The sequence below is a fragment of the Onychomys torridus genome, chromosome 5 (genome assembly GCF_903995425.1).
Source record: "Onychomys torridus chromosome 5, mOncTor1.1, whole genome shotgun sequence".
NCBI classification, from domain to species: domain Eukaryota; kingdom Metazoa; phylum Chordata; class Mammalia; order Rodentia; family Cricetidae; genus Onychomys; species Onychomys torridus.
The window spans coordinates 45500795-45525410 of record NC_050447.1 but is presented as its reverse complement, the minus strand read 5'-3'; the positions used below and the strand labels follow the sequence as shown (position 1 = coordinate 45525410).

Sequence of the window (24616 nt, the reverse complement as noted above, 5' to 3'; positions counted from 1 at the left end):
TGCACCTCCGGGAAGAAAACGCATCCTCCTTCTGGCCCGAGTCGATGGCATCAGGCTGGATGGATGCCCCCACGCATGGCATCACACAACAAAGGCAAAGAAAATCCACACAGGGATCCCCGCCCGCCCCTCCCCTGCCCTCCCTACCCGCTGTTCCTCCTCTCGTTGCCACCAAGGCCGCTTTTGATCAAAGTCAAAGGTTCCAATATGAAGCTCTAAGAATTAGACGGGGGCTGGGCGTGCTGAGGATCCCCCCCCCCCCCCCCCCTCCGCCCCCCAAGACTCCCCCATCTAACCCACAGCCAGGTGCTGGGGCCACCCTGGGACCCACTGCTCTACGGCTATTAGTCAAGAGTCGTTTTTTTGTGTGCGACGCCATCCTGTGCACACAGGGGGCTTCACCAGGCTTCCGTGTAGCGGACATCCACCTCCTTCAGATTAGGAAGTTTGGCCTGTGGGTGATAAGAAGGTACCTGGTCAAATACCAGCCATTTCCCTCAGCAACCAGAGGGTAGACAGCCTGATCCTCGAGGAGCTGGAGATGTGTGTGTGTGTGTGTGTGTGTGTGTGTGTGTCTCCTACGACCCACACCCTCTCCATTATGAGGCTGTGGGCTCTCAAGGCTCTGGAAAGGGCTGGTGACCTTAAACAGAGCACAGGGCAGGTGGCCTCAGAGACACAAGACAGTGGCTGCAGAAACCACAGCCCTCTGTGGAATCACAGATGCTGTGTGAAACTGGATGACACATCTGGCGTCCTGAGGCTTGTTTTCTCACGACTACAGCTGATCTGAGTCCTGTCCTTGGCTCCCAGGTGGCATTAAGGATTAAATGTGACGTTGTGGGAAAGCCCTGAGCATCATGTAATAGACTATGTACCTCTAGGTCCCTTCCCATTGTTAAATGAGAATGGACAGAGTGGGTGAGGGACCAGGGCAGCACCAGAAGCTGGCCTGGACTCTTCCTCCTGGGTTCCTGCCCTTATACTGAAATATAATAATTTATTTATTTGATACTTTAATAAAATTTATTTATTTGAGATGGAGCCTCGTGTAGTCCCGGCTGGCCTCAAACATCTATGAAGCTAAAGACCTGCTATTTCTAATCCTTCTGCCTTCAGCTCCGAGTGAGGCAATTACAAGCATGTACCACCTCATCTGGTCCATATGGAACTAGACATGGGACACAGGCCTTTGTGCATGCCAGGCAAGTGCTCTAGCAACTGAGCCCAGCTGCAGCCCAATCCACTTGCAAGATTCTTCTCAGTCCCTGCCCTCTGTCCCGGCAGACTATTCCCAACAGCTGGCTTTTTCCTTCACTGTACAGAGGCATCTGTCCCATTAATGGTCTCCTGTCTTTACTTCCTGCCTTCCCAACATCCTTTGCACCCACCAGCCCTATTCAGTAACACACATGTACTTCCATGCACACCTGTAAACACACACACACAAAGGGAGCCTGCTCATTGCCTCTATCCTGTGCCCAACAATCCTCAGAGGCTTCCCCTGCCCAGGCAGAAGCTGCAAGCTGGGGGGCCTGTGGTCCCCAGTACAAAGCTGGGATACACTGTCAAGCCATGCTTGCCAGTCTAGAAAAATACAGATATCTAGCTTCTTTGGAAAGAACAGGAAGACTGGGCCAGACTGCATACCGAACCACGTGGGTTTGCCTGTCTTGCATTTAGCACAACCATCCTTCTTCAAAAGTCAGGAAGTTCCCAGATGCCCCAGGAGAGGAAGGATGGAGGTTGGTCAAAATCTAGTATCACTGAGTTATTACCATGGCCCTCTGGGATGTAAAAAATAAAGAAGGGGCCGGTCAGATGGCTCAGCAGGTGAAGGTGCTCGCTCTACAAGCCTAGTGACCTGAGTTTGATCCCTGGAACTCACATAAAGGTGGAAGGGGAGAACTAACTCCACACAGTTGTCCTCTGACCTCTATGCCTATGCCATGGTCAGTGCGCGCGCGCGCACACACACACACACACACACACACACACAGAGTAATATTTTTAAAAAAGATAGTAGGGGCTAGAGAGATGGCTCAGTGATTGCTGCTCCTCCAGGGACCTGAGTTAGGGTCTTAGCACCCACGTCAAGTGGCTCTCACAACCACCTGGAACTCCAGCTGCAAGGGATCTGATGCCTTCTGAAATGTGCCCACACATATGTGACTCTCTCCCTCAAAATGAAGACAGAAGTGGCTTTTCCTCATAAGCGGTTGCTCTCACTCCCCTCTTCCACTTGACTTTGTGGCGCTGTGGCTTTGGGGACCTGGAGCGCAGGACACTGTGAGGGCTCTGCTTCCTCACTGCAACATGCACAGGTGCCCCCCAGTGTGCTTGCTAGCAGGTGAGAGTCCCGGGGCCACACTTCCCTCAAGCCTGACCCAATGCAGACAGCATTGCTCCGCAGAGGCATCTTGAGTTGTATCCAGCTGTCCAGCTGGAGCCTTAACCCTCCCATTAGCTGTCCTCCCCCTGTGGACTGCTAAGTTCTGTGCCTTCTGGGACTCGTGACCTCTCTGGTCACACATCATGGCAGCTGCTGTTTGGCCTTTGTTCCCTGCCTGGACTTGGCAGGTGCTATATCCATGCCTGGGTCAAAGAGCAAGTCCAGCTGTGAGAGAGCCAGCTGTGAGAGAGCCAGCTGTGAGAGAGCCAGAGAGAGTGACTGGCAATGGTTGGAGAGCCATCAGGAGACCCTGGCAAAGGTTCCCTAAGATGCACATACATTCTGATGGACGAAATGTCCCAGTTGTCACACTCAGAGCCCCCTCCTCTTCTTGCCCAGGTGCCAGGCCAGGCCCTGGAGGGCCTGCAGCAGCCTAGAGAACCCATGGCCTGCTTCTGCCCTGGCTCCTACTCCAACAGGTCATCTCCCAAACAACAGCTAGGGTTTTAAATGTAGGACGTGACACCCCACTGATAGCCCCAGGGGTGTTCTGAAAAAAAAAAAAAAAACCCAGTCTTTCTGTGACCCAATGAGGATTTCTATCAGCCCTCCTGTTCTCTCTCACTCCAGCTGTGCTTGCCATGGCCAGGGTGTGCTTGTCTTCTCTGCAGACACCTTCCTCTCACCCTGGACACCCCAGGCTTCTCATCCTTTGAATTCAACATATGCGGCCTCTTCTTGGAAGGGGCGGTCCTTGGTTTGCCCGTGCCAATACAGAGCCCTGGCTGGCTTCCTTTGTTACTATCCCCTCACCCCTATCCATCTTGGGCTGATTGTGGTGTGCCAGCCCTTGTGCTGGAGAAGTAGCGCTAAGGGTGGCCAGGGAGGGAGTGGGGTGGCTAGAGAGGGAGCTGGGGATAGCCAGGGAGGGAGCTAGCAGGGAGGGCTTACCTTCAGATCCTCATAGGTATCAGCCGAGAGCTTGGTGCTGTTCATATTTAAACTGCAAAGACTCTTCATGGCTGGATAAGGACAGACAGACAGACAGACAGACAGTGAGTCCACACGGAAGACTATGGCAGGATGGGGACATTCACAAGCTGCGGGCCACTCTCAGTGTGGATGGTTAAGGAAGCCAAGATGGTGTGGGTTCCATTTCACGCTCTTGGCATCAGAGCTGGGTCTTTTCTGGGTCCCTGACCTCTGACCTCTTCTCCCCTTCAGCTCTAGCCCTACCCCTAGGGATCCCGAATGTTCTCTGGCATCCCTGGCTCACATCTCTGGCTTTTGGTCTCAAGAGCAAAAAATCAAGTAGGGGTTCATGTTGGAATCACAGGGGTGCCTGCTGGAGACACACCCAAATGCTTATGTTGAGATGATGGGGGCGGGCAGACCAGTGGGGGCTCTGCACTGTTAATTAGACCCATGCCTCCGTGAGTGACTCCTGTAGGAATATCCTGCAGGGAGCTGCTCCAATTTCCCTCTATTGGAGCTCCCACCATCCAGAACTGGTCCATAGGCTTTTCTAAGTGGTGCCACAGCCACTTCTATGACCTACTGCTATACTCTCTGCCACCTCCCGGAGGCCTGCTTGGCCATTGCACAGCTGAATCACGAGGCCTCTTGTCTAAGGGACCAGGTAGAAAACAGGGAGCCCGGCACATGCAGATTCCCAGGCTCAACACCCCCTTGATCAGAGCTCTGTGGAACCAGTATCCTAGCCCCTTCCCTAAGCTTCTGTTACAGAATGTTTCTCAAGCTGGACAGGCCCAGGAATGCCTAGGGACCCAGTAGCCCAGAGATGTGTTTCTAAGCAGCTGGCAAGTGACAATGGTGCCTTAGAAAACTTTGTGGTGGTTTACTGTGGCCGGGTGGAAGACACAGGCTAATCTCATGGACTTCCCCTTTTCCTCCAGACTTCTAGCTCCTCGAGGGCAGGGACACCCCTCTGCTTGCTCCCAGCACCTTGCCAGCATGCAACAGGGCTGCTACAAATGGGTTATTAATGAACTGTTGGCTTCCTTCTCAGGGTGTCCAGCTGGGGGTCAGCCCACCTGCTGTAGACCAGGTACTCACAGCTGAGGGCCAGCAGGCCGGCGTCGGTGACTGGGGTCTCACACAGGTTCAGCACCTGGAGCATAGTGAGGTGTTCCGACAGGAGCCGCAGGCCGGCGTCTCCAAACTGTGGGGCACATGGATTCTTAGCCTCTCCAGGCCCAGGGGAGGGGACCCTAAGGCTGGGTAGGAGTGGGAGGTGGTGGGATCTAGCTATGAGGCCATGCCCTCTTTTCTGAGTCACACTCCCCTTTGTCTTGTGTTTAGATCTAGTTTCTGACTGGGATATAGGCCAGGCAAGGGCCTCTATGAGAGTCTGAACTCAGACTCTGAAGTCTGAAGGCAGAGCTTGGGTGGCCTTTTCAAGAGACAGAGGAGCCTGTGTACCCCAAAAGGGCTAGGCCAGTGGTACCACACAGGGACCCAGCAGGCTCCAAGAGCATACTCATGTACTCCTCCCTGGCAGGCTGGAGAGGCCTAAGGTGATCTCTCAGCCCTGTGTCTCCCAACTCAGGAGTCTGTACAGAGCTTTCCCTGGACTTCAGTGTTCCCAACTGGGAAACGGACTGTCAACTGGTATGAGGCCCCCAACCTCCTCCTGTCTGGGGGAATAGGTTAGGGTTATGTGTTCAGAGCAAGTGGCTGGGCCCATGAGCTCTGGGCAGAAAGACTGAGTTTGGGGGGGTGGTGAGGAAGAGGATGGGGTGTGGGCGGGGCGGCACCTGCGTGGACCACAGATTGAGCTGCTTGAGGGAAGGCAGTTTGATGAGGTGCTCGGCGCAGGCACTGGTGACGTTGGTGAAGGCCAAGCTGAGGTTCTCCAGGTTTCCAAAGGAGCCAGAGCTCAGCAGACGGGCCAGGTCCGCATCCTGCAGTGGGTGGCATGATGCTCAGGGCAGGCCGGGGTACCTATCAGGTGGGCCTCATGCCCTCTCCCCTCTGCCTTATCTGAAGCCAACACTGTCTCTCTGACCACACCGAGGGCTTCATGTCCCCAGGAGCTGAAGGGTAGTGGCTCGGTCTGTGGTGTGACTCACAGCTTGAGTCACGGCTGGGCTGCAACCAAGACCAGCACCCTCCCAAGCAGAGCGTGCACATGCACATGCACATGCATGGTGTGCCTGTGTGTGTGTGTGTGTGTGTGTCTACGCACATGCATGCACATGCATGCACACCCCCTAGTCGGCAGTTCCTGTGGGTTTTCCATGTGAATAGGCAGTCGCCACCCTTAGCCCCAAGCCAGCAGAGAGACACATAAGCTGCATGCCCTGGACTGAGGGTCTTGTCTTTGACTTTTAGCTGTCCCCTGAGTTACAGCTAATTTCCCATCCTCCTTTGCAGCTAATTATGGCTAGGTGCTGAATATGGACAATGAGATGTAAATGGAACTTCTAAGAAGAATCTTCACGGGAAGGGCGGGCTCTACCCTGCCACTTCCTTCCTCCTTGCTGGCTGGGATGGAGCCGCAGTGGCTGGAGCCTGGGCAGGCTTCCTGGTCCATGAACAGGAAGCCATGCCTCGAGGACAGTGGGGCAGCAGGAAATTAGATCCCCAAAGACTTTGGAAAATGGGAAAACGGTGTGCAGCTCTCATAGGGTTGTAAAGTCAAACAGATGAACCATCCAGTGCCTATTAGCTACTGTTACCATGGTTACTAGCAACCCCTCAGTAATACTGCTGATGTCACCAGGAATCTTTTGTCTTTTTCAAGGTGCCAGAGACTAAGCCTGGAGCCTCTGCACATGCTACACTGGTGGTCTACTGGTGAGCTGCAACCCCAGCCTCGATATGGAAAACAAGCTTTAGCATAGTAACATCTTAACTCTCCCTGGTTTTCGTTTCTATCCCTTTCGTCCATTTGCCTCTTGGAAGAGCTGGCCTATCTCCCTTCCCTCCTGGTCATCCCTCCTCCCTGCCCTGCCCATCTCGTTCCACCCCACCCCACCCCTGCAGAAATTTAAACCTTACTTACTGTGGACTTGGAGGGCAGTGTTAGCCTGGTGGGCCCGCCTTTCCTTTGCTGCAAGACAAAGTGAGACCAGCTGAGTCACATGTCCCCTCTGCCACCAGCCTCATGACACCATGGTGGCTCCTTTCCTGGGCAGAAGGCACGAAGGTGGCCATAGCACAGGCAGCTTATGGCCTCTGTAACACTAAGAAACACGGGCAGAGGTGGGAGGGCGGGTACTCTGACTGGAAGGGACGGCGCCACCCATCCAGTTCTTGTTGAGGTAAGTGGCACCCATTTCCACCAAGAGTCCTGGCAAATGACCGAGAAATTTTACACCAGATGTCTCACGGTAACGATGTGGGTTGTGCACACCTTTTTCCAAGAGCCATAGTGGGGAGGGGAGGGTGGTTCCAGGCAGGGGAAAGGACGGCCCTAATGGGCCGGCCTGTGTGTGCACATCTGTAGACATCGCCTCTCAGCTAGGACTGGGTAGGTTAATGACACCTGGACCCCTGCAATAAAATGGAAGCGGGTTGGGTGACTTCAGCTCACCTACCTCTCTTGGGTCCATCTAGAATCATGTAAGAAGAACAGGGAATGATCCCAAACTCTTTGGGTGTAGAGGAGCAGTCACAGGGGGCCATCTCCTGCTCTGGGAACAGCAGGCAGCGGAGAGGACTTACCAGCTCCTTCAGCTCCCGCTGCCGGTCACACAGCTGTTCGTACATGCGTTTGCCCACATCTGTGCTCTCCAGCGTGGAGATGATCTGCAGTTGGGTATCATTGTTGTCGATGATGTTGTATTCCAGCATCAAGCACAGAATCTGCCAGGAGTCATGAGGGGGTATCAGGGAATGGCCTACCACAGGACCTTGGCATATGCTGTTCTCCAAATTTGGAATATTCTCTGTTCTTGTCCCCATGTTAATGTTTCAATCCCACCTCCAGGGGAACTTTGGCTTTTTCCAACAGGCCAGTAAATTCTTTCCTGTTCAAACCCCTTTGACTGATGGGTAGCTTGGTGACTGCTTTCTAGAGGGTAGAATGTGGCAAGGTGCTGCTCCCCAATTCTGACAGCTGTTATAAGAATCATGTTGCTCATGGGACAGGTGCTCTGGGAGTGTCTGGCTTTAGGGGACTTCGTGGAGTAGTTGGGAAGAAGGGACCGAGGGGCAACAGTTAAAAGTGTCTTGAAGGTGCTGGGCTTGTGCTCTTGAAGCCACACAAAGCAGAGGGCCTTCCTCAGTCCTCTGGTCAGAGAAAAAAGCCTTGTGAAGGACCCCACGGGCTCTAACCCCCCATGACAACCCCAGGAAACCCCAAGGGAGAACAAGTCAGGCGAGCCTGAATACCCCTTAGTCTGTTAACAGTTCTATGTTCAATGTGCGGACAGTTGCTATATAGGTAATCAGAACAGAAACTTCCAGATGGCTGTGGTCACCATGATGGTCCCCAACTGGAATGAACCAGCAGCAATCTGAGAGCAGCCGCACACTCAAGAGACTGCAACCACATCTGCCTTGCCCACACCGCCTGCTCCTCACACAGATCCCATGCCAAGGCCTCACCTCTGCCATGGTCTGGTTCCCTCTCAGTGCCAGGAGCATACAGGGGCCCAGCTTGTTCTCCGCCAGCGAGAGCAGAAACTTTTTGGTCTTGTAACAGGAGCCCATGAGGATGTGCACCTGGGAGGCAAGAAGACTCAGGTGAAGCAGCCAGGACACCATAGCAGTGCTGTGACCCTCAGTGCCAGCCCCCTGCAGGTGGGGACAGAAACCTCCTCGCTGGGTGAACAGTGACCAGGGACATGTTGGGTGGCACCACACAAATCTGAGACTACACTGGGAATGGGTGCAGGCAACAGGCACAGTCACCAGGACAAGTGAGACAGTGGCCACCGGAGCTGTCCAGGGGAACAGAGAGTTAGCATGAAAGGGCACAGAGGCGAAGCTGGAAGGCAACGCGTTCCCAAGACGGGTGGTGCTGATGGTAGCAGAGCCGTGGATCTGAATGTTGGAATGTTCCTGCACAGGATGGTAATGCTCACATTCTATCTGTTTTACTACAGAAACAAAGGAGCCCCGGCCCCCAGTCCCCTTTGGGGAACGCTGGTATTTGGTCCAGTGAATTCCTAGCATTTAGGGTACCAGGTAGAAATTTCTAGGCAGTCCTTGCTAGGTGAGGGAACAAGAGGCCCAACTCGTGTGGCAATTGGGCTGTTCTGTGCCTTGCTTTCTCTGCGATACCAAAAGATGTTTTGAGAGCTCACCCACCCAGCAAAGCCTGCTCCCTTCTGAGACATGTTGGAGGGGGTGTTGCTTGTATTTAGAGGCAAGACCACAAGAGTAGGGGCTCCCCAACCTGTCAACAGAGGTGAGGGAGACCAAACATCCTGCAACTTCATATAACAGCCAAAGGCCGGGCTGGAGAGATGGCTCAGAGGTTAAGAGCACCGACTGCTCTTCCAGGGGTCCTGACTTCAATTCCCAGCACCCACATGGTAGCTCACAACCATCTGTAATGAGACCTGGCACCCTCTTCTGTGTACATAATAAATGAATAAATTAAAAAAAAAAAATAGCCACAGGCCTTCTGGAAACGGCAGCCAAATCCAGGGACCACTCTTTGCCATGTGTCTCCATGGACACAACACATTTGTATCCTCACGGCTACCTGCTTCCTTCCCTGTCTATATATTCTTCTGCCCCATCATTAACAACTCCGGCATACAAATGAAATCACTTGGGTGGGAGCTGACCCCGTGTCCTCTCTCATGCTGAGTCTCCGCATGACGGGGACGGGGAAACACCAAGCCTTGCCATGGTGAGGCTGTGACATCAGAGGAAGCCAGAGAGGTGATGGTGAGGAAGATGTGGTGCAAGCAGGCAGTTGGGCATGTTTCTAGGTACAAGGGACACTCGGAAAGCAGGTCCGGGGCAGCAGGCGAGGGGTTTGGAGCAGATTTATAAGGAAAGGGACCTAAAAATAAACCTCAGAGGACACACCTATTTATCATCATTGTACAGACCTCTTCCGAATTCACCCCAGTAACCGTTTATCCCGCCAATCAGTCTCTCGTAGAGACAGGAATAACCTGACCCAAGCTGGGGTCCCAGAGTCCTGGGTGCTCAGTACGTATCTCGTGCCTGCCACTATACACAGTTGCAATGATGCTCTGGAGAAATCTTTTTGTCTTGTTTTTATATATGAGGAAGCTGGAGCCCAGACAGGCCAGCCAGCATGCAAGGTCAACTGGTGGAAAACTGGGTAGTGACCTAAGGCCCAGGCCTAGCTGATGCCTGCATTTTCTCCACGTCACATGATCCCAGAAGAATGTGTGATCTATGAATGGAGCTGGGTGTGTCAGGGAACAGAGGGGCTGAGGTCACTGGGGAAAGAGGAGTCTATGTTCCTTTGCTGTAGAAGAAGCCACTACCTCTAGACAGTAGCTTGGCCTTGCAAACAAATCCTGCCAAGCAAGCCACTGGACTTTTCTGGGCCTCTGTTGCTGCCCGGTTGTGAGTCCATGACAGTGGTTTTCAACCTGTGGGTTGTGACCCCTTTGTGGGGGAGCTGAATGGCCTTTTCATGGGGGCTGGGAGTGTCACATATCAGACATTTACATTGATTCATAACAGTAGCAAAATTATAGTTACGAAGTAGCAACGATAGAGTTTTATGGTTGGGGGGGGGGTCACCACAACACGAGGAACTGTATTAAAGTGTCACACCATTAGGAAGGTTGAGAACCCTGCTCTATGGTAAGAACGTGGCAGAATCTACTGTAGATGCAGTTACTGATTCAGTGACCTCAATATCTTCATCCGGGATGGGGATGAGCACCCTGAGTCTGGCCCTCAACCAAGCCCCTCATTGTGAGGACTGGCCGAGCAGGTGACACTGCAGAACCTTGTGGTACGCTGCACAGAAAATCACCATGACAACCAAGTGTGATCTGGGACCCACAGAGTCTTGGCTCAGGTAACAGGAATGAGTGACACCCTCCCCTTGGGTCACCTCCCTCTTCATGGCTGGCACAGTGCAGGCCAGAAGACTTGCAGGCAGGCCACATAGTGGGCTGGCTGCTGAGCCACTCAGGATGGAACAGACCGATGCCCACGGCAGCTCCCTGTGGGGACCCCATGTACCATGCTGGCGAAGAGCTCTCCATCATCATCGCAGGCCACCCCTCCAGGGCTGTAGAGCTGGAACCAGCCATCCTTGCCGGCCCGCACACTCAGCAGGCACGAGTGGACCTGTGGCCAGGGGACAAACACATCGTCAGTTCCCAACAGACTCAGGTACAAAGGAAATATGAATGGCGTCGACAAGCCAGGCAGTCAGGAAGTGTACGGACTTCCTTTGGCTCCACAGCCACTGGCCTCCTACTAAGTTCCACAGGCCTTTGGGGACACACAGGGGCCTCTAGTCCAGCCATGTGTCCTCAACGTCTTAGACAGCCATGAGGCCTTCCTGGCTGGGAAAAGCCCTGAGGGAGACAGGACTGTGGCCTCCCAGGACAGAGAGCCATAAACAGGCCCTGTCTCTATACCTGCTTCCTATGTTTCCCTCTGGGGGGTCGGGGGGAGACTTCCTCTCTCTCCTGCTTGTATCTCCACTGTCTCTGTGCAGAGGGCTCTCTCTTGCTCTCTGCCCTGCCCTGTCTGGGGTCTACCACTAAGCCTTAGGCTTGGGGCGTTTTGCCTCCTTCTGCTCCATTCCCTACCTTTCCTGTGTGGGCAGTCCTCCCTCTGGGCCTCTCCAAGTAACCTCAAGCTCCTCCAACCCCGAGATTCTCTTCTGTGAGGTCTTATCCTCACCTCCTCATCTGTCTATCTGTCCTTCTCTGCTAAAGGGTCTCGGTCTAGAGTAAGGACAATGTTAGGGCCCTAAGAACAACTCTGCCATCCCTTCCCAGAGCTGTGTGTAGGTACAAGTGCATGGATACATGTGTATCCATGTTTGGGAGGGATTCCACACCTATACCCATTGGATTCCACACTTATACCCATTGTTTGTCTCTCTCTCTGTCTCTCTCTCTCTCTCTCTCTCTCTCTCTCTCTCTCTCACACACACACACACACACACACACACACACACACACACACACACACACCCCTGATCTTTATGCCCTCCCTTCTACTCCTCAGAAGCAGACTGAGTAGGGACTGATCATCAACTTGAGGGTAAGGGACAATGCTACCGAGGCATTTGTCAGAGACTCCCAGACAGACATTAAAGACAGTGAGTGCGTCTCTAATGTGGCATGGAGACACTGTCTGCCAGCCTCTGGCTAGCCAAATGACAGTCCAAAACCACACCTGGGTGATTCGTGATTCAACACAAGGTGTTTGCACACAAGGCCAGGAGACTGTAAAATTTGTATCAAGGATCCAGTGACAAGGTGGCCTCTGCAAGGAGACTTAGGGGGCCACCAAACTCTTTTTCCTTCTGTAGAAAAAAGTAAAACAGAAAAAGGCTTACCTCCTGTCTTGGATCTTCTGCAAACCTCTGAATCACATACTTCAGCTCCCTGGAAAGAAGAGGATGGGTCATCTGCAGGCCTGAGTGGACATGGGGGGTGGTGCTTGGAGAGGGGTGGGAGAGACGCCAGGAGCAGGTGGGGATAGACAGGGCTAGGCACATGGGACATTTCCTCTCAGGGATTGGATGTGTCACAGGGGACCACACAGAAGATGCTTCTGCAGCCTCCCAAAGTGCATGTGACTCAAATAATGGGCAGAAGGAGGCTGGCGGTGGCAGGAGTGTGATAGTGACCCAGTGCAGGGGGCACTCGTAGCAGGAGAAGGTAGGGTGGGTGTCTCTGGCATACTCACTTGGTGAACTTCTCGTGTGCGAGAGCTCTGGACCCAAAACAAAGAGACAAGTGTTAGAGGCCTTTGATGTACAATGATCGCATTTCCTCCAGGGACATCTAGACTTTAGCTCTGACTAGAAGAACGTAGAGGAAATTGACAGAGAAATCGGGTATCTTGTACCTCCTTTGACAAGGTGAAGATCATAGTAACATGAATAGGCTGAGCTCCCAGTGTCCCCAAAGCCACCAAACACCAGGCCCATACCACTCAACTGCAGAGGTGCTATCCGGGTGCATGAACGTGAAGGTACACGTGGGCTCCAGGGACCCAGGTGTGTTTGTTAATTGTCCCACAATTAAGGCAAGGCTGCACTAATTACCAGTGCACACTGCCAGGCAATCAGGGACCATTCTTCCAAGTGAATTGCATCATGGGCCACCGTCAAGCGGGTCCCAGGGCCTGTGGGGACAGCTGCTGTAGCCAATGATGCCACATACACAGGAGGCTCTGAGGAGTTGGATTTCTCCGGTCTCCATTCTTGGGGGCCTCGAGGGAACTAGCCGGACCAGCAAATGGGGCAATTACTGGGTGTAATGTCCCCCTCCGAGGACTTGCATTCACAAACACAGGCTTACTAATGGGCTCTGCAGAGAGCCCTGAGTGCCTCCCAAGGCCCAGCAGCTTCCAATCTGTCAAAACAGGCCTACAGGCATGTGAGGCCAGCGGCTCAGCTGAAGCTCTGTGCAGGCTGTGACCCACCACACAACTGTTTCTCATGATGCATTCCATGTTAGTATGAGGGTGGATGAAAGAGAGACAGAGGGTCCATTTCTGGCCATATTCAGAGTGTGGTGTGAGCCATTAAGGCGAAGTAAATGCAACTAGCCTTCCCCTGCACAGCCAGGAAATGGCTCTCTGTATGCATTTTCTTTCCTTTTTTGATGCTGGAGATTGACCCCAGGGCACTGTGCATGCTAGGTGCTCTCTCCAGCCTTTCCTCCTTTCTTTTTCTGGACAGGGTTTTGTTGTGTAGCTCAGGCTAGCCTGGAACTGTAATTATAACAATGGTTCTCAATCTATGGGTTATGACCCCCCCTTGGGGAGTGAATGACCTTTTCACAGGGGCCCCATATCAGATATCCTGCATATCAGATATTCACATTACGATTCATAACAGTAGCAAAATTACAAGTATGAAAAAAACAATTTTACGGTTGGGGGTCACCACAACGTGAGGAACGAACTGTTTTAAAGGGTGGCAACATTAGGAAGGTTGAGAACTACTGATTTACAGGCATGTGCTGCCATGCCTATTGCAGTAGTATATTAACTGTCAATTTTTACTGTCCCCTGGGGATGGAGGGCATTATTGTTCTCACCTGGTGCATAATTAAAAACTGTTAAAGGGACTGTAGGCTAGGCCCGGCAGAGAAGGCTGCCATGAAGCCTGAGACTGTTCCTACCACATTCTTGGTTTTCAGAGAGGCCCAGAAAGCCAGGCTACATCCCCATGTCTTGGCTGTGGGTCTCAGGCAGGCCACCCTCTCTTCCCCCTCCCCCACTGTAACACTGTGAGCCTCTGACACCAACCACCTCCTCTCCTGCAGCTTTCTTCCCGTTGGGACAGGGCACAGTGGGACTTACTCTTTGGGGAATGGAATGGGTTGAAGCAAGCTGGCCAGAGATGGTCTCCAGTCATCATAATCGGACCTAGAACGAGAGAGGAAGCCGGTGAGGCGTGGTCGCAGGGAGAGAGGTTCTGCTCATGCAATCCTGCTTGGGTCGTAAGGTAGGAAGAGTCTGGTGTTATCACACAACATGGATTCTGCCCCACCTACTTCACAGACCGTGCCCACAGTGCGGCATGAATTAATAAAGAACACTCCAGCTGGGAGGTGGTGGTGCACACCTTTAATCCCAGCACTCAGGAGGCAGAGCCGGGCAGATCTCTGTGAGTTCGAGGCCAGCCTGGGCTATAGAGTGAGTTCTAAGACAGTCAACACTCCAGACTTTCAAACAACCACCCAGGGACAACTACCTAGCTCCCCAGGGTCACATATCCTCCATGCTCAGAATTGAGACTTCCCTGGCTCGGTTCACTGCCCTTTTGAGCCATGGCTGAGGGTGAGGGCCTGTTCTAGGTCTCCAATCCCTAAATCCATGTTAACGTCCCAGCCCCTCAAGACCTCAGAATGTGACATCTGGAGAGATACAGGGCCACTAGGTTGGACCCCGATCCAATCTGACTGACATGAGAAGTATGTGCAGAGAAAAGACCCCAAGGACTCAGAGAAAGGGAGCCAGGGCAGGCTAGCCCTGCCACACCTTCACCTGTCTCCTCATAGCTAAGACACCATGGTCCTAGCCACATGGCCTGTGGTGGTGTCATAGTAGTACAAGCACACCTCACATTATCGACTGAACAGATCCAAAGGGAAGCCTACAGACTGATTCAAGAAAACCAACCAACCAACCAACCAACCAACCAACCAACCAACCAACCAACCACAGTTGGGTCATTGTCCTTGTCTACCAGAAACTTCTTTCTTTTTAGACAGGGTCTCAAGGCAAGCGAAATGGCTGTGGGTAAAGGTGCTTTGTCCTCAAGCCTGACAACCTGAGTTCAAGTTTGAGCCCCAGAATTCACATGATCGAAGAAGGAACTAACCCTCCATCTCACCCCCATCCCTGCACACCATTCCCTGACCTCCACATGTATGCTGTGGCATTTGAATGCGCATGAGCACGCGAGTGTGCGCGCACACACACACACAGACACACAAACTAGGTAGCTGAAGAGCAAACCTCAAGACTCACTCATTCATCTTTTTAGCAGCTCAGTGGCTGGCTGGCCCTGGGCTCAAAGCCTTATTCTTGGTCCTCTTTACATTCAGAACTCAGGTTTCCTACCATCACCTCCATAAATGAGTTTCCTCACATTGGCCCCCTCACCCCCCCACTTCTTGGTCTTCCAATCCCATTCAATCTATTTGTTTTTGATTTTGAGATAGGTAGCTCATGTAGCCCAGGCTAGCCCTGAGCTTGCTATCTCGCTGAGGTTGACCTTAAATTCCTGGTCCTTCTGCCTCCACCTGTCAAGTACTGGGATTACAGGCGTGCTCCACTGTGTATGGTTTATGCAGTGGTAAGCAAGAGTGGACACCAGAACTCTGTGAAAGCTGGGCAAGCACACTACACCAACTGAGTCATGTCTGGCCCAACCCTTCTGACTTTAACGTTGTTGATATCCTGTCTACCCTTTACCTGGGCTTCCCAGAGGAAACAGCCTGCTGTTTTTCGGCCCCAGAACAAATGCTTCGTTCTTACAAAGAACAGCTTAGATAACCCTTGGCTCTGGACGATTCCCGCCCTCCCGCCCACTGAATGAACCCATGATAAAGCCTTCAAGACCCAGATCACACCCTGGAAGGCGCTGAGGAAAGGCCCAGATGGACAACATGAAAAAGAATTGCCAGAAGGGTCTGGTGGTGCTAGATAAGTCTTAACAGTGATATGGCTGACATCTAGGCACACACTGTGTGCCCTGAACAGGGCTCAGATTTGTTCACGTCATCTGCAACACCCACATGAGGAGGAAGAGAGGGAGGGACGGGATGTCTGGGTTCGGTGGCAGGAGGTGAGGGGCGTGGTGGCCTGCTGCACTTGTGTGCTGGAGGCTGGCAAACCTGTGGACAGCACCAACCAAGGGTCTCAGAGCTCAGAGGCCTCAGGGATGCATTCTAGGGGCGCCTGTTCTCTTTGGCTCTTTCCTAGGTGTGGGAGAGCATCATCATCCATGTATGCAGCTAGCTTGCCTTCCCCCGATGAGATCCCCTTCACCCTTAACTGACTCCTGGTCTCCAGCATATTGAAACGTGACTTCCTATGTAGTGCTGTGTGCCACATGCTTTCTTCCAAGGCCTCCTGAGAATCTTCCTGGTCAGGTGGGTATCACTCACTGTCACTGCTTTATAAACACAAATGCTAGAACGTAGGTATCTCAGCCTTGGTCTCAGGTCAGAGCTGAGCCTTGAACCAGGATCCTGGCTCCCATCTATCTTCTGCCCGCTAGACAGTACAGTGCCATACAAGAAGATGACCATCTCATACCCGAGAAAGAAGACTATACTTGCTGGGTCCTTTTTCAAGCTTGGGGAGATGGCTTAGTAGGTAAAGGCGTTTGCTGTATAAGCATGAGTCCCTGAGTTCAATAACCCAGCACCCATGTAAACAGCACATGCCTGTAACCCTAGTCCTGACCCACATGCAGGGTCACTGGGGCTTGCTGCCTGACAGCCTAGCTCCAGATTTAGCGAGACCCTGTCTCAGGGAAAAAGGCAGATGGAGACAGGAGGATGCCCAATGTTGTCCTCTTGCCTTTATAAGTGCATGTACATACCACACACATATACGACACACACATATAAACATAATAAGATCTGTTCTGTGTAGAAAGGCTAGTAGTGAACTCAAAGGAGATTTACACACTTCAATAAGAATGGGGTTGAAGGAGTGGACGTGGGGATCCTGGGGACCTCTGAAGCAGGGACATCCTCCATCCTCCACCTCAGCCGCTCTCTCTTCCTGGATGGAAGTGTGTCACACTACCATGGTCCCAATAGAGTCCCTGGTTTCCTATACGGGACCCCAGCACCCCCTGATCTTGATGTCATTCCTTTGGGCACCTGGTGCTCCTCACACTCCGAGAGATAGGGTGGAGGAAACAGATGAGGAGGCCTTTGTCTTCAAGCACAGAGCCTGGCTTAGCATAGATGCGCAGTAAATGCTTAAAGAATATGTGGAGGAATGCTCCTGTGAATGGATGGGGACCCCGAGAAAGCTCTGAGCTCTCCTTAATGAAGACCCCAGGCCACTCTACCCGAGCTTGGCCAACTCAGCCTACATTAGGCTGGCCCAAAGCAGATCAATCCTGATGTGTCTTTGAAGTATGGTCCCTTCTCAAAGGTTTCCAGGGGAGGCTTTCGATGATTCTTCAGCGGTGTCACATTCCAGTAATGCAAGAGTCTGCCATGGGGAGCTTGTGCTAACAGATAAGAACAATGCACTGCCTGGCTGGCCATACTAACCCATATTCCCTGTGGCCAGTGGCATGCCCAGAGTTCTGAGTGTGGCTTTCCTCACCCTCACAACGCCCTGTGAAGCGCCACCTCAATCCCACACCACACCACCTTCTTCTTTTATTGTTTTTTTTGTTTTGAGACAAGGTCTGTTTACGTAGCCCTGGAGATTCTAGAACTCATTATGTAGACCAGGCTGGCCTAGAACTCACAGAGATCAGCCTGCCTCTGCCTCCTGAGCACCGGGATTAAAGGTGTGCACCACCACACCTTGCTCTGTCTTCTTTTCCTTAGCTCTCATCTGAATTGTACTGACAAATATTCACTCTCAGCAAGAACCACGGGACAACGGGGAAAACGTCCCATTTCTGAAATCTCATAGCAGCCCTCCACGAAGACGGCAAGACAAGGAAGCTGAGGCCTAGGGGAGCTAGGAGCACTGTCTCAGGTCACTCAACAGATAAAGCTTCTTGCTGAATGCCACAGTGTTCTTTTCCTAAGGTGTCAAGAAATTAGAAATGTGCCTTCCCCTGACTCTAGGACAGAAAACACCACTACACTACAATCACTGGTTGTGGTGACTCCCCCACTCTGGGTGCCCATTTATGTGTGCTGGTGTCTGCTCTGGGCTGGGGCTGCAGCTGGCACCTCCTACTGAAGGCAATACAGAGACCCCCATCGTAGGGAAGGGCAGCCATCTTAGACCACTCAGTTCCAGGAAGGACCTCAGGAATGTGCCATGACAACTCAAACAGATACAGAGCAGTATGCTTCTGCAGACATTATGTCTTCGGTTTATGGCCCTCGAAGATATCTCGACAATCCTACTGAGCAGTCCAGACAATCATGTTCAGCAGGTTGTGGTTCCCCGCCAAAAGTACAATCAAATAGTTTCAAATGTGGCTTTGCGCCGGCAATCTAGACCAACAGTTTCAAAAAGTCACCTTGCCCCATATCCCTTCTACCCACCCCCAAGTTGCCAATTCCTGGCTTGTGGTTTTTCCCTATAAAAACTCTCTACACCTGGGCTCATGGCCACCACCACATTTCCTTCCATCTGCTGTGTGGTGGCCCAGGTTGAACCTGACAATAAAAGGACCCTTAAGTGCTTGCATTGGAAACTGGCTCCTTGGTGGTCTCTGGGGGTTTCATGAAACGGGTACACCCCATCCTCACACTATGCCATCAAAGCCTGGCTGTAGGGCTAAACTCAGAGAGGTAACATTACTGGTACATGTCACAGATTAGTAAGTGGCACCCAAGGAACATGCACCCAGCTCCATATGACCTAAACCTGCTTTCCGCTGAACTGGGAGCCCTCTGAACTGCAGGCGATTATTGCGATCTGGGAGTCTGAGGGCCTGAGGACCACAGATCTAAGAGCCAGCTTGGTTTGAGAAAGAGTTTAGAAACTTGGTTAGTGTGGCCCTTCTTGGCTTTATCAGACTATTCCAGGTACGGACTATTCCATGGCCCCTGACTCCCGACCCATGCCCTGGAGCTGCAGCAAGCAGCAGTTCTAGGCTCAGGTGGAACAGGACACTCATTCAGGAACGTTTGTAAAGGAGTGGGATGCCTCTCAGTCCTGCATGTTCCCAGGAGAAAGGACCCAGACGGCAAGAGGCCTGAGCACCATGGGAGACAGCCCAAGGCAGCCAGCTCTGGCCTGGAAGGCTCAGCGTGCTGTGGGGTTGGCCAGGAACGAAACGAGATTCCTCTGCCTCACGGAAACCCGGATCTGAGCCCAGTTCTTGGTGCTCGGAACGGATTTTGAATTCCTTTGGCTGTTGGATCGATACATTGGCTTGTACTCTCCCTTGGCCTCAGTTGAGGGGACCCAGAGAGGCTGGCACTGATTTTAGCAGGCCCCTTAGAGCTCTCAAGGACAACAGGAAGAAGTGTGATGGCTGCCTCCATATTCTCCCTCAACCACAGGAGCCCATGGTCTTACCGTGCATACCATACACGTGTGCACACATTCAGCTGCAGACACCACAGTACCTCTCCGGGAGCACAAAATACCCCAACGTGCCCTACGCCATCCCCATTCTGGTTGGTGAGTCAGGTGGCTGGAAACTCACCTCTACCCTCTGACTCCTAACACAATGTGACTAAGACTGAGAATAGACAAATGCTAAATGGCTGATGACACTAGAGGGTGCTGGGGGTCCCCCTCCCCCACTCACGGGCATACTTGCTTGTTTGTTTTTGAGACAGGGTCTTGCTCAGTAGCTCATGCTGACCTGGTACTCACTATCTAAGCCAAGCTGCCCTTACACTTGCAGCCATCCTCCTGCCTTAGCCTTGGGACACACTTGCCTCTACACAGTCTGTACACCTAACTCGAGTGTGTACACACAGGCTCCTCAGTCACACCCACCCCTATAGGACTCAGGCTGGCGGCAGGACCGACCTCCCAACCCCTGCCCTCCTCGTAGTGACTTCCAGGTGTACTCACAGCAGCTTGAGGATCTCCACGTGGCAGCCGAGTGTGCGGCCGGCCTGGGGGCCCAGCTCGATGCTCATGGTGCCACATGCCGGGCTCACCATGAGGCAGTCGATGAGGTTGGGCTCACTGTCGTTGCCCGTGCTGGCCGTCAGTGCCGGCTTGGCAGTGCTGGTGCGCTCCACCTCCACGTGGACCTCGCTGGAGGCCACAACCACCGACTTGAGCCGTGGCTCAGACAGCGTGGCTTCCTGAGACACCAGGTCTGGGCTGGGGTGCAGCAGGCGCAGAGGTAAGGTGGGCTTCCGGTCACATGGCTGCTGGCAGCCGTTCCGAATCTCCTTCAGACTGGGGGAGTTGTCGCGGCTGGAGAGGGGAAAGAAAAACAGCAAGTGTGGGCATGGGTCAACCTTGGCAACCAGAATCCCCAGCACTGAGCAGAGATTAATAGATCTCTACACTTGGGATGCTGAGGCAGGAGGATGCCTGAAAGTTTGAGGCTAGCTTGGGCTATATAGTGAGTCCCTCCCTGGTCTCAGAAACGGAAACTGAAAACAAAAGGCCACCGGAGGCCCAGATTTCCTGAGCGTTCATGCATCAGCTCTGGGGAGCTGCAGGTTCCCCCCAATTTCCTCTAATGGGGCCACAATGAAATGGAGCTTGGCTTGGGGTGTGCAATAGTTCAGTAAGAGGAGCACTGAATCTGGAGTCCAGACAGGTCTGCCTTAACCCACCAAAGCTTAGCACAGTGGGCACTCAACCACACCTGCTGAACAAGTGAACAGTTTCTCTGCGACAGCCACTTAGTAGGGGTGCACCCGAACCAACACCACCCCTCGCCGTGACAGCCACCCAGTACTGGTGCACCCGAACCAACACCACCCCTTTGCTGCCATAGCCACTGTGACCTTCCCCGATCCAGGGAACTTCTGAAACATCCCCAAACTCAAGGAGCTCGGCCCTAGGGAGGCCTGATACAAGCAAACGTCAGGGCTTCCACCTGACTGAGCACAGCACCGGGGATGGCTACAAACAGTTGCTCACTGGACTGGCAAGATGGTTCAGCAGGTAGGGGGGCTTGCACCTAAGCCTGACAACCTGAGTTTGATCCTTACTTAGGCCCTACCTGGTGAAAGGTCAGAATGACTCTTCAGTCATTCTCTGGCCACACAAGCCTTCTCACAATTAAATAATAATAATAATAATAATAATAATAATAATAATAATAATAAATAAATGCAAAAAAAATAAAGTGCTTACAAAAAAGAAGTAAAGAAAAAGGAAGAGCTACTTTGCTTAGGTCCCTCTCAAACCTGTCACACGTGTGCCGTGTCCCCAAAGAGAAGCAAGCACGTGCTTTGGTGTACAGGACACGGCTTCGCACTGGTGTTCCACGTGGCAGCTCCGGGGCCATGAGCAGAATTTGAGAACAGACTCAGGCAAGGCCTGAATCCATTTTGCACCTGCCGTGAGCCAGGGCCCAGCACAGCCCACTGAAGGTGCTCAATAAACACATTCTGGCTTTGCTGGGGGAAAGCAATCACTGGCTTCTATAAACCTCTGAACTCCACAGTGGGCGGAAGCCACATGTGGTCTGTGAGGTGGGGCCTGTGGATCTCCGTGGGCTCAGACCTCATTTGCTCCCTCCACTACCCCCATGCTCAGCACTCCAGCTCCCTCTGTTTGCCTCTGCTGGGGTCGAGGAGTGGATTTTTCAAGGCCTCTTGGCTCTGCGCGGTGATTTTCCAGACAGCCACGCTAACCTGGGTCAGGCTGTCTGTTCTTTTGAGTGTGGGAACATCGTGTGCTCGCTGGGAGTGGAGCAGAGGCCTGGAGGACACTGGGAGGGACTGGCCAATGGGCCAGAAGAAAACAACTTGGGAGAACCAGGTCTAGAGAAGGGGGGAGTCATGCCAGCAGCTGCGACCCCCAACTCTCGAGGGCTCCCAGAGGCTCAGCTGGGCCCCACTGGCAGCCAAGGCCAGCCTGTAGGAGGAAGGACACCCTATCGTATCATCCCCTCCCGACTTCGTTGTGACAGTCCCTCATGACTGAAGAAGCCCTGCAGCCCATCTTTCTTTCCCCCAGCAGCGGTAGGGGGTAGTGCTGGAAGAGCAATCCCATGACAACCCTCCTCTACTTAAACCTCCTGTTGACTCACCCACGTTCTCAGAAAATGTAACCCAGGCCGGCCTCCTCTTAAGTGTGGCCTCTGGCTCAGCATCTGCCGCCCGTCAGTCTGCAAACCCTGGGCCCTGCACCCACACGCCGAACCTCAATCTATTTTTCATTCATGTTATTAGTGTGTGTATGAGTATGTGTGGTGTAGTGCGGGTATGACTTTTGCATGTGTGTGCGTGCCGTGTACACGTGTGGGTACGTGCAGTGGCCAGAGGTCGATGCTGAGTGTCTTCCTTGATTGCTTCCCATCTTACCTATTGAAGTAGAGTCTCTCATTGGAACCCAGAACTTGCCTAATTAGCCAACTTGCTCTGGGGATCCATCACATTGCTAGGGATTACAGGTGGTTGCCATGCCCACTCATAAAAGCCCAGCTTCTATGTGGGTTCTGGGGATCTGAACTCTGGTCCTCACACTTGGACAGCACGCACTTGACCTGCTGAGTGAGCTCCACCTGCTATCAACACCATCCCAGGGGAGTCCCTCCATCTTCAGCTTCTCTGCCTCTGGTCTTAGCCACACCAAGAACAGTGGCTCCCCCTCTGCAGAGACCCTCTGTCCATGAGCAGACCATGGTCAATTTAAGCAAGCAGGCTCCCAAATCCCCCACCCCCCGAAAAAGTCTGCCCGTAAGTTCAGCAGGCTGAGTGGCTCTGCAGCAGGTGTTCAGGACCACAGATGGAAAAACGCTGTGATGGCTGGCAAGCCCTGTCACCACTAGGCCTTTGCATATGCCGTTCCCTCGGCCTGGATGCTCCTCTTCCTGTTTCATTTCTCTCTACCAGTCTGGAGGTCTTGTCTTCAATAGCACCTCCCTAAAGGGTCCTTCTAACTTTCTTAGCCCTGGCCAGCAGAGCCCAAACAAACACTACCAAGACACCAATTAATCCACAATGGCAGCGGGGTCCTGGGTATCCTCTCCTCCTTTCTTTTTTCTAAGCTGTATAGACACTGTCTTGTGCTGGTGAAAGGCCAACAGCCACATCTCCAGGACAAAGATGCCCAGATCTGCAGTATCAGCCGATTGCCTTGGTGTAAATCCTACCTCACATGATCCCTGGCTGCCGAGGTGATATCACCGCCAACTGTGGGATGGGAAGGGATGTACAGCCCAAGACAAACAGGAGCTGGTATTCTTTTTTGTTTGTTTTTTTCCTTTGAGACAGGGTTTCTCTGTGTAGTTTCAGTGTCTGTCCTGGATCTCACCACTGTAGACCAGGCTGGCTTAGAACTCACAGAGATCTGCCAGGCTCTGCCTCCTGAGTGCTGGGATTAAAGGCGTGCACCGCCGCCGCCACCCCCCCCACCCCCTCCCCCCACCCCACCCCCACCCCCGGCTGGGAGCTGGTATTCTTATGAGAAGAGGCAGCATGGCCTTTGAGCTGACCCCTGGGACCTGGCCACCCTTTCCAAAACAAGGAAATGGTTTATTATTGCCTGAGGTCTCCTCTCAGGCAAAATATATCAGGACCAGAACCAAGAACAACAGTCCTCTGCTCTCGTGCCCTACTACCTATTTGTCATAGCCCCTTTCCTGTCCTCTGCCTGTTAGTTTTAGAAGCTCAATTTACCCAAGTTCAGTGACCCCCAAAGGCACTAGAGCTTTCTGTTGAGAGAATACTTCAGTACATGCTGCCCAATCCCCTGGCTCTAATGATGCCTAGACAGTGGGGGCCCCTTGGAGTTGTGCTGACTCAGTTGAACAACTGGGTAGCTGCAGCAGACTCCACGATGTCCTGCGTATCAGCCTCTGATGACCTAGAAGTATACTATAGAAAGTTGCTCACAGATCAACGGCACCTGTGACCCTCCTTAACCCCTAAAGAGCCTCATCCAGGACAAACAGGGTCTGTATCAAAACTGGGGGGAGGGGTGAGACACACAATAAATGTGCCATACCCAGTCTCCTGGGTCAGGGGTCCCGGCAGCTGCCCACAGTAGTCACATGCTCCACTTAAATCCTAGGCTCTTACTCTTTCTGGGCCTCCTCTCCCAGACAAGCACCCCGAGTAAACCCCTTCTGGCTCCCTCACTACCCAGTTTTACCATGCACATGCCTGTCTCCCCACCAGACAGGTTCTGTTGTAGTCAGAGATCTAGGTGTGTCCCCAAGAACACTGACCCCAGGAGAGGAAATGTTTACAGGCACAATGCAGTCACTTCTTAGTACGCAAAAAAAAAAAAAAAAAAAAAGCACTATTCTGCAGCAGGCTCTTGAGAAAAATAATGTGCAGACCACACACCAAGCCCCACGTTCCCAAATGGCAAAGCTGGGACACACCTTAATGTTCCCTCCCCTATGTACACACAAGTGCACACATGTACACACTCCACACGTGCATCTGTTTCTCTTTTTTTGAGACAGGTTCTCACAATGTATCCTTAAACCTGTAATCCTCCTGCCTCAGCCTCCAGAAGGTTAAAATGACAAGTGTTTACCACAACGCCTAGAGTGTCACACACACCTGCATGTCTGAACAGTCCTTCACCCCACTCCCTCGGGGTGTCACCCTGCCCCATAGTGAGTGTCCTTCAGCATAGGATACCAGTAACTGGAGCCCAGGTGCCTTGTGGCCTTGCAGCTACTGACAGCTTCTCAGCCCCACAAAAACGGGCCAAGGCATTTGGCAGACAGCATGAGGTCAAGGCAGCAACAGCCACTCCGCCTTCCCACTAGAGAGGGGTGACAAGCCA

General features: G+C 52.7%; 1 protein-coding gene across 2 annotated transcripts in view; it reads right to left on the bottom strand.

The window, feature by feature from the left end:
- Window positions 1-249: 249 nt before the first annotated feature.
- The window catches only part of LOC118583803 (c-Maf inducing protein), a 195780-nt gene continuing 171413 nt past the window's right edge, over window positions 250-24616 (bottom strand). Inside the window, exons 10-21 of one of the 2 annotated variants that reach the window (XM_036187514.1) lie at window positions 19754-20107; window positions 13862-13927; window positions 12236-12262; window positions 11883-11931; window positions 10547-10654; window positions 7967-8083; window positions 7082-7222; window positions 6420-6467; window positions 5170-5316; window positions 4469-4574; window positions 3344-3414; window positions 250-452 (exon numbers count right to left, since the gene is read on the bottom strand). In XM_036187514.1, coding sequence (XP_036043407.1) covers window positions 399-452; window positions 3344-3414; window positions 4469-4574; window positions 5170-5316; window positions 6420-6467; window positions 7082-7222; window positions 7967-8083; window positions 10547-10654; window positions 11883-11931; window positions 12236-12262; window positions 13862-13927; window positions 19754-20107 — 1288 coding nt within the window. In that variant the 3' untranslated portion in view covers window positions 250-398. The remainder of the gene's footprint in view (window positions 453-3343; window positions 3415-4468; window positions 4575-5169; window positions 5317-6419; window positions 6468-7081; window positions 7223-7966; window positions 8084-10546; window positions 10655-11882; window positions 11932-12235; window positions 12263-13861; window positions 13928-19753; window positions 20108-24616) is intronic. The other variant, XM_036187515.1, reaches the window with a different exon arrangement.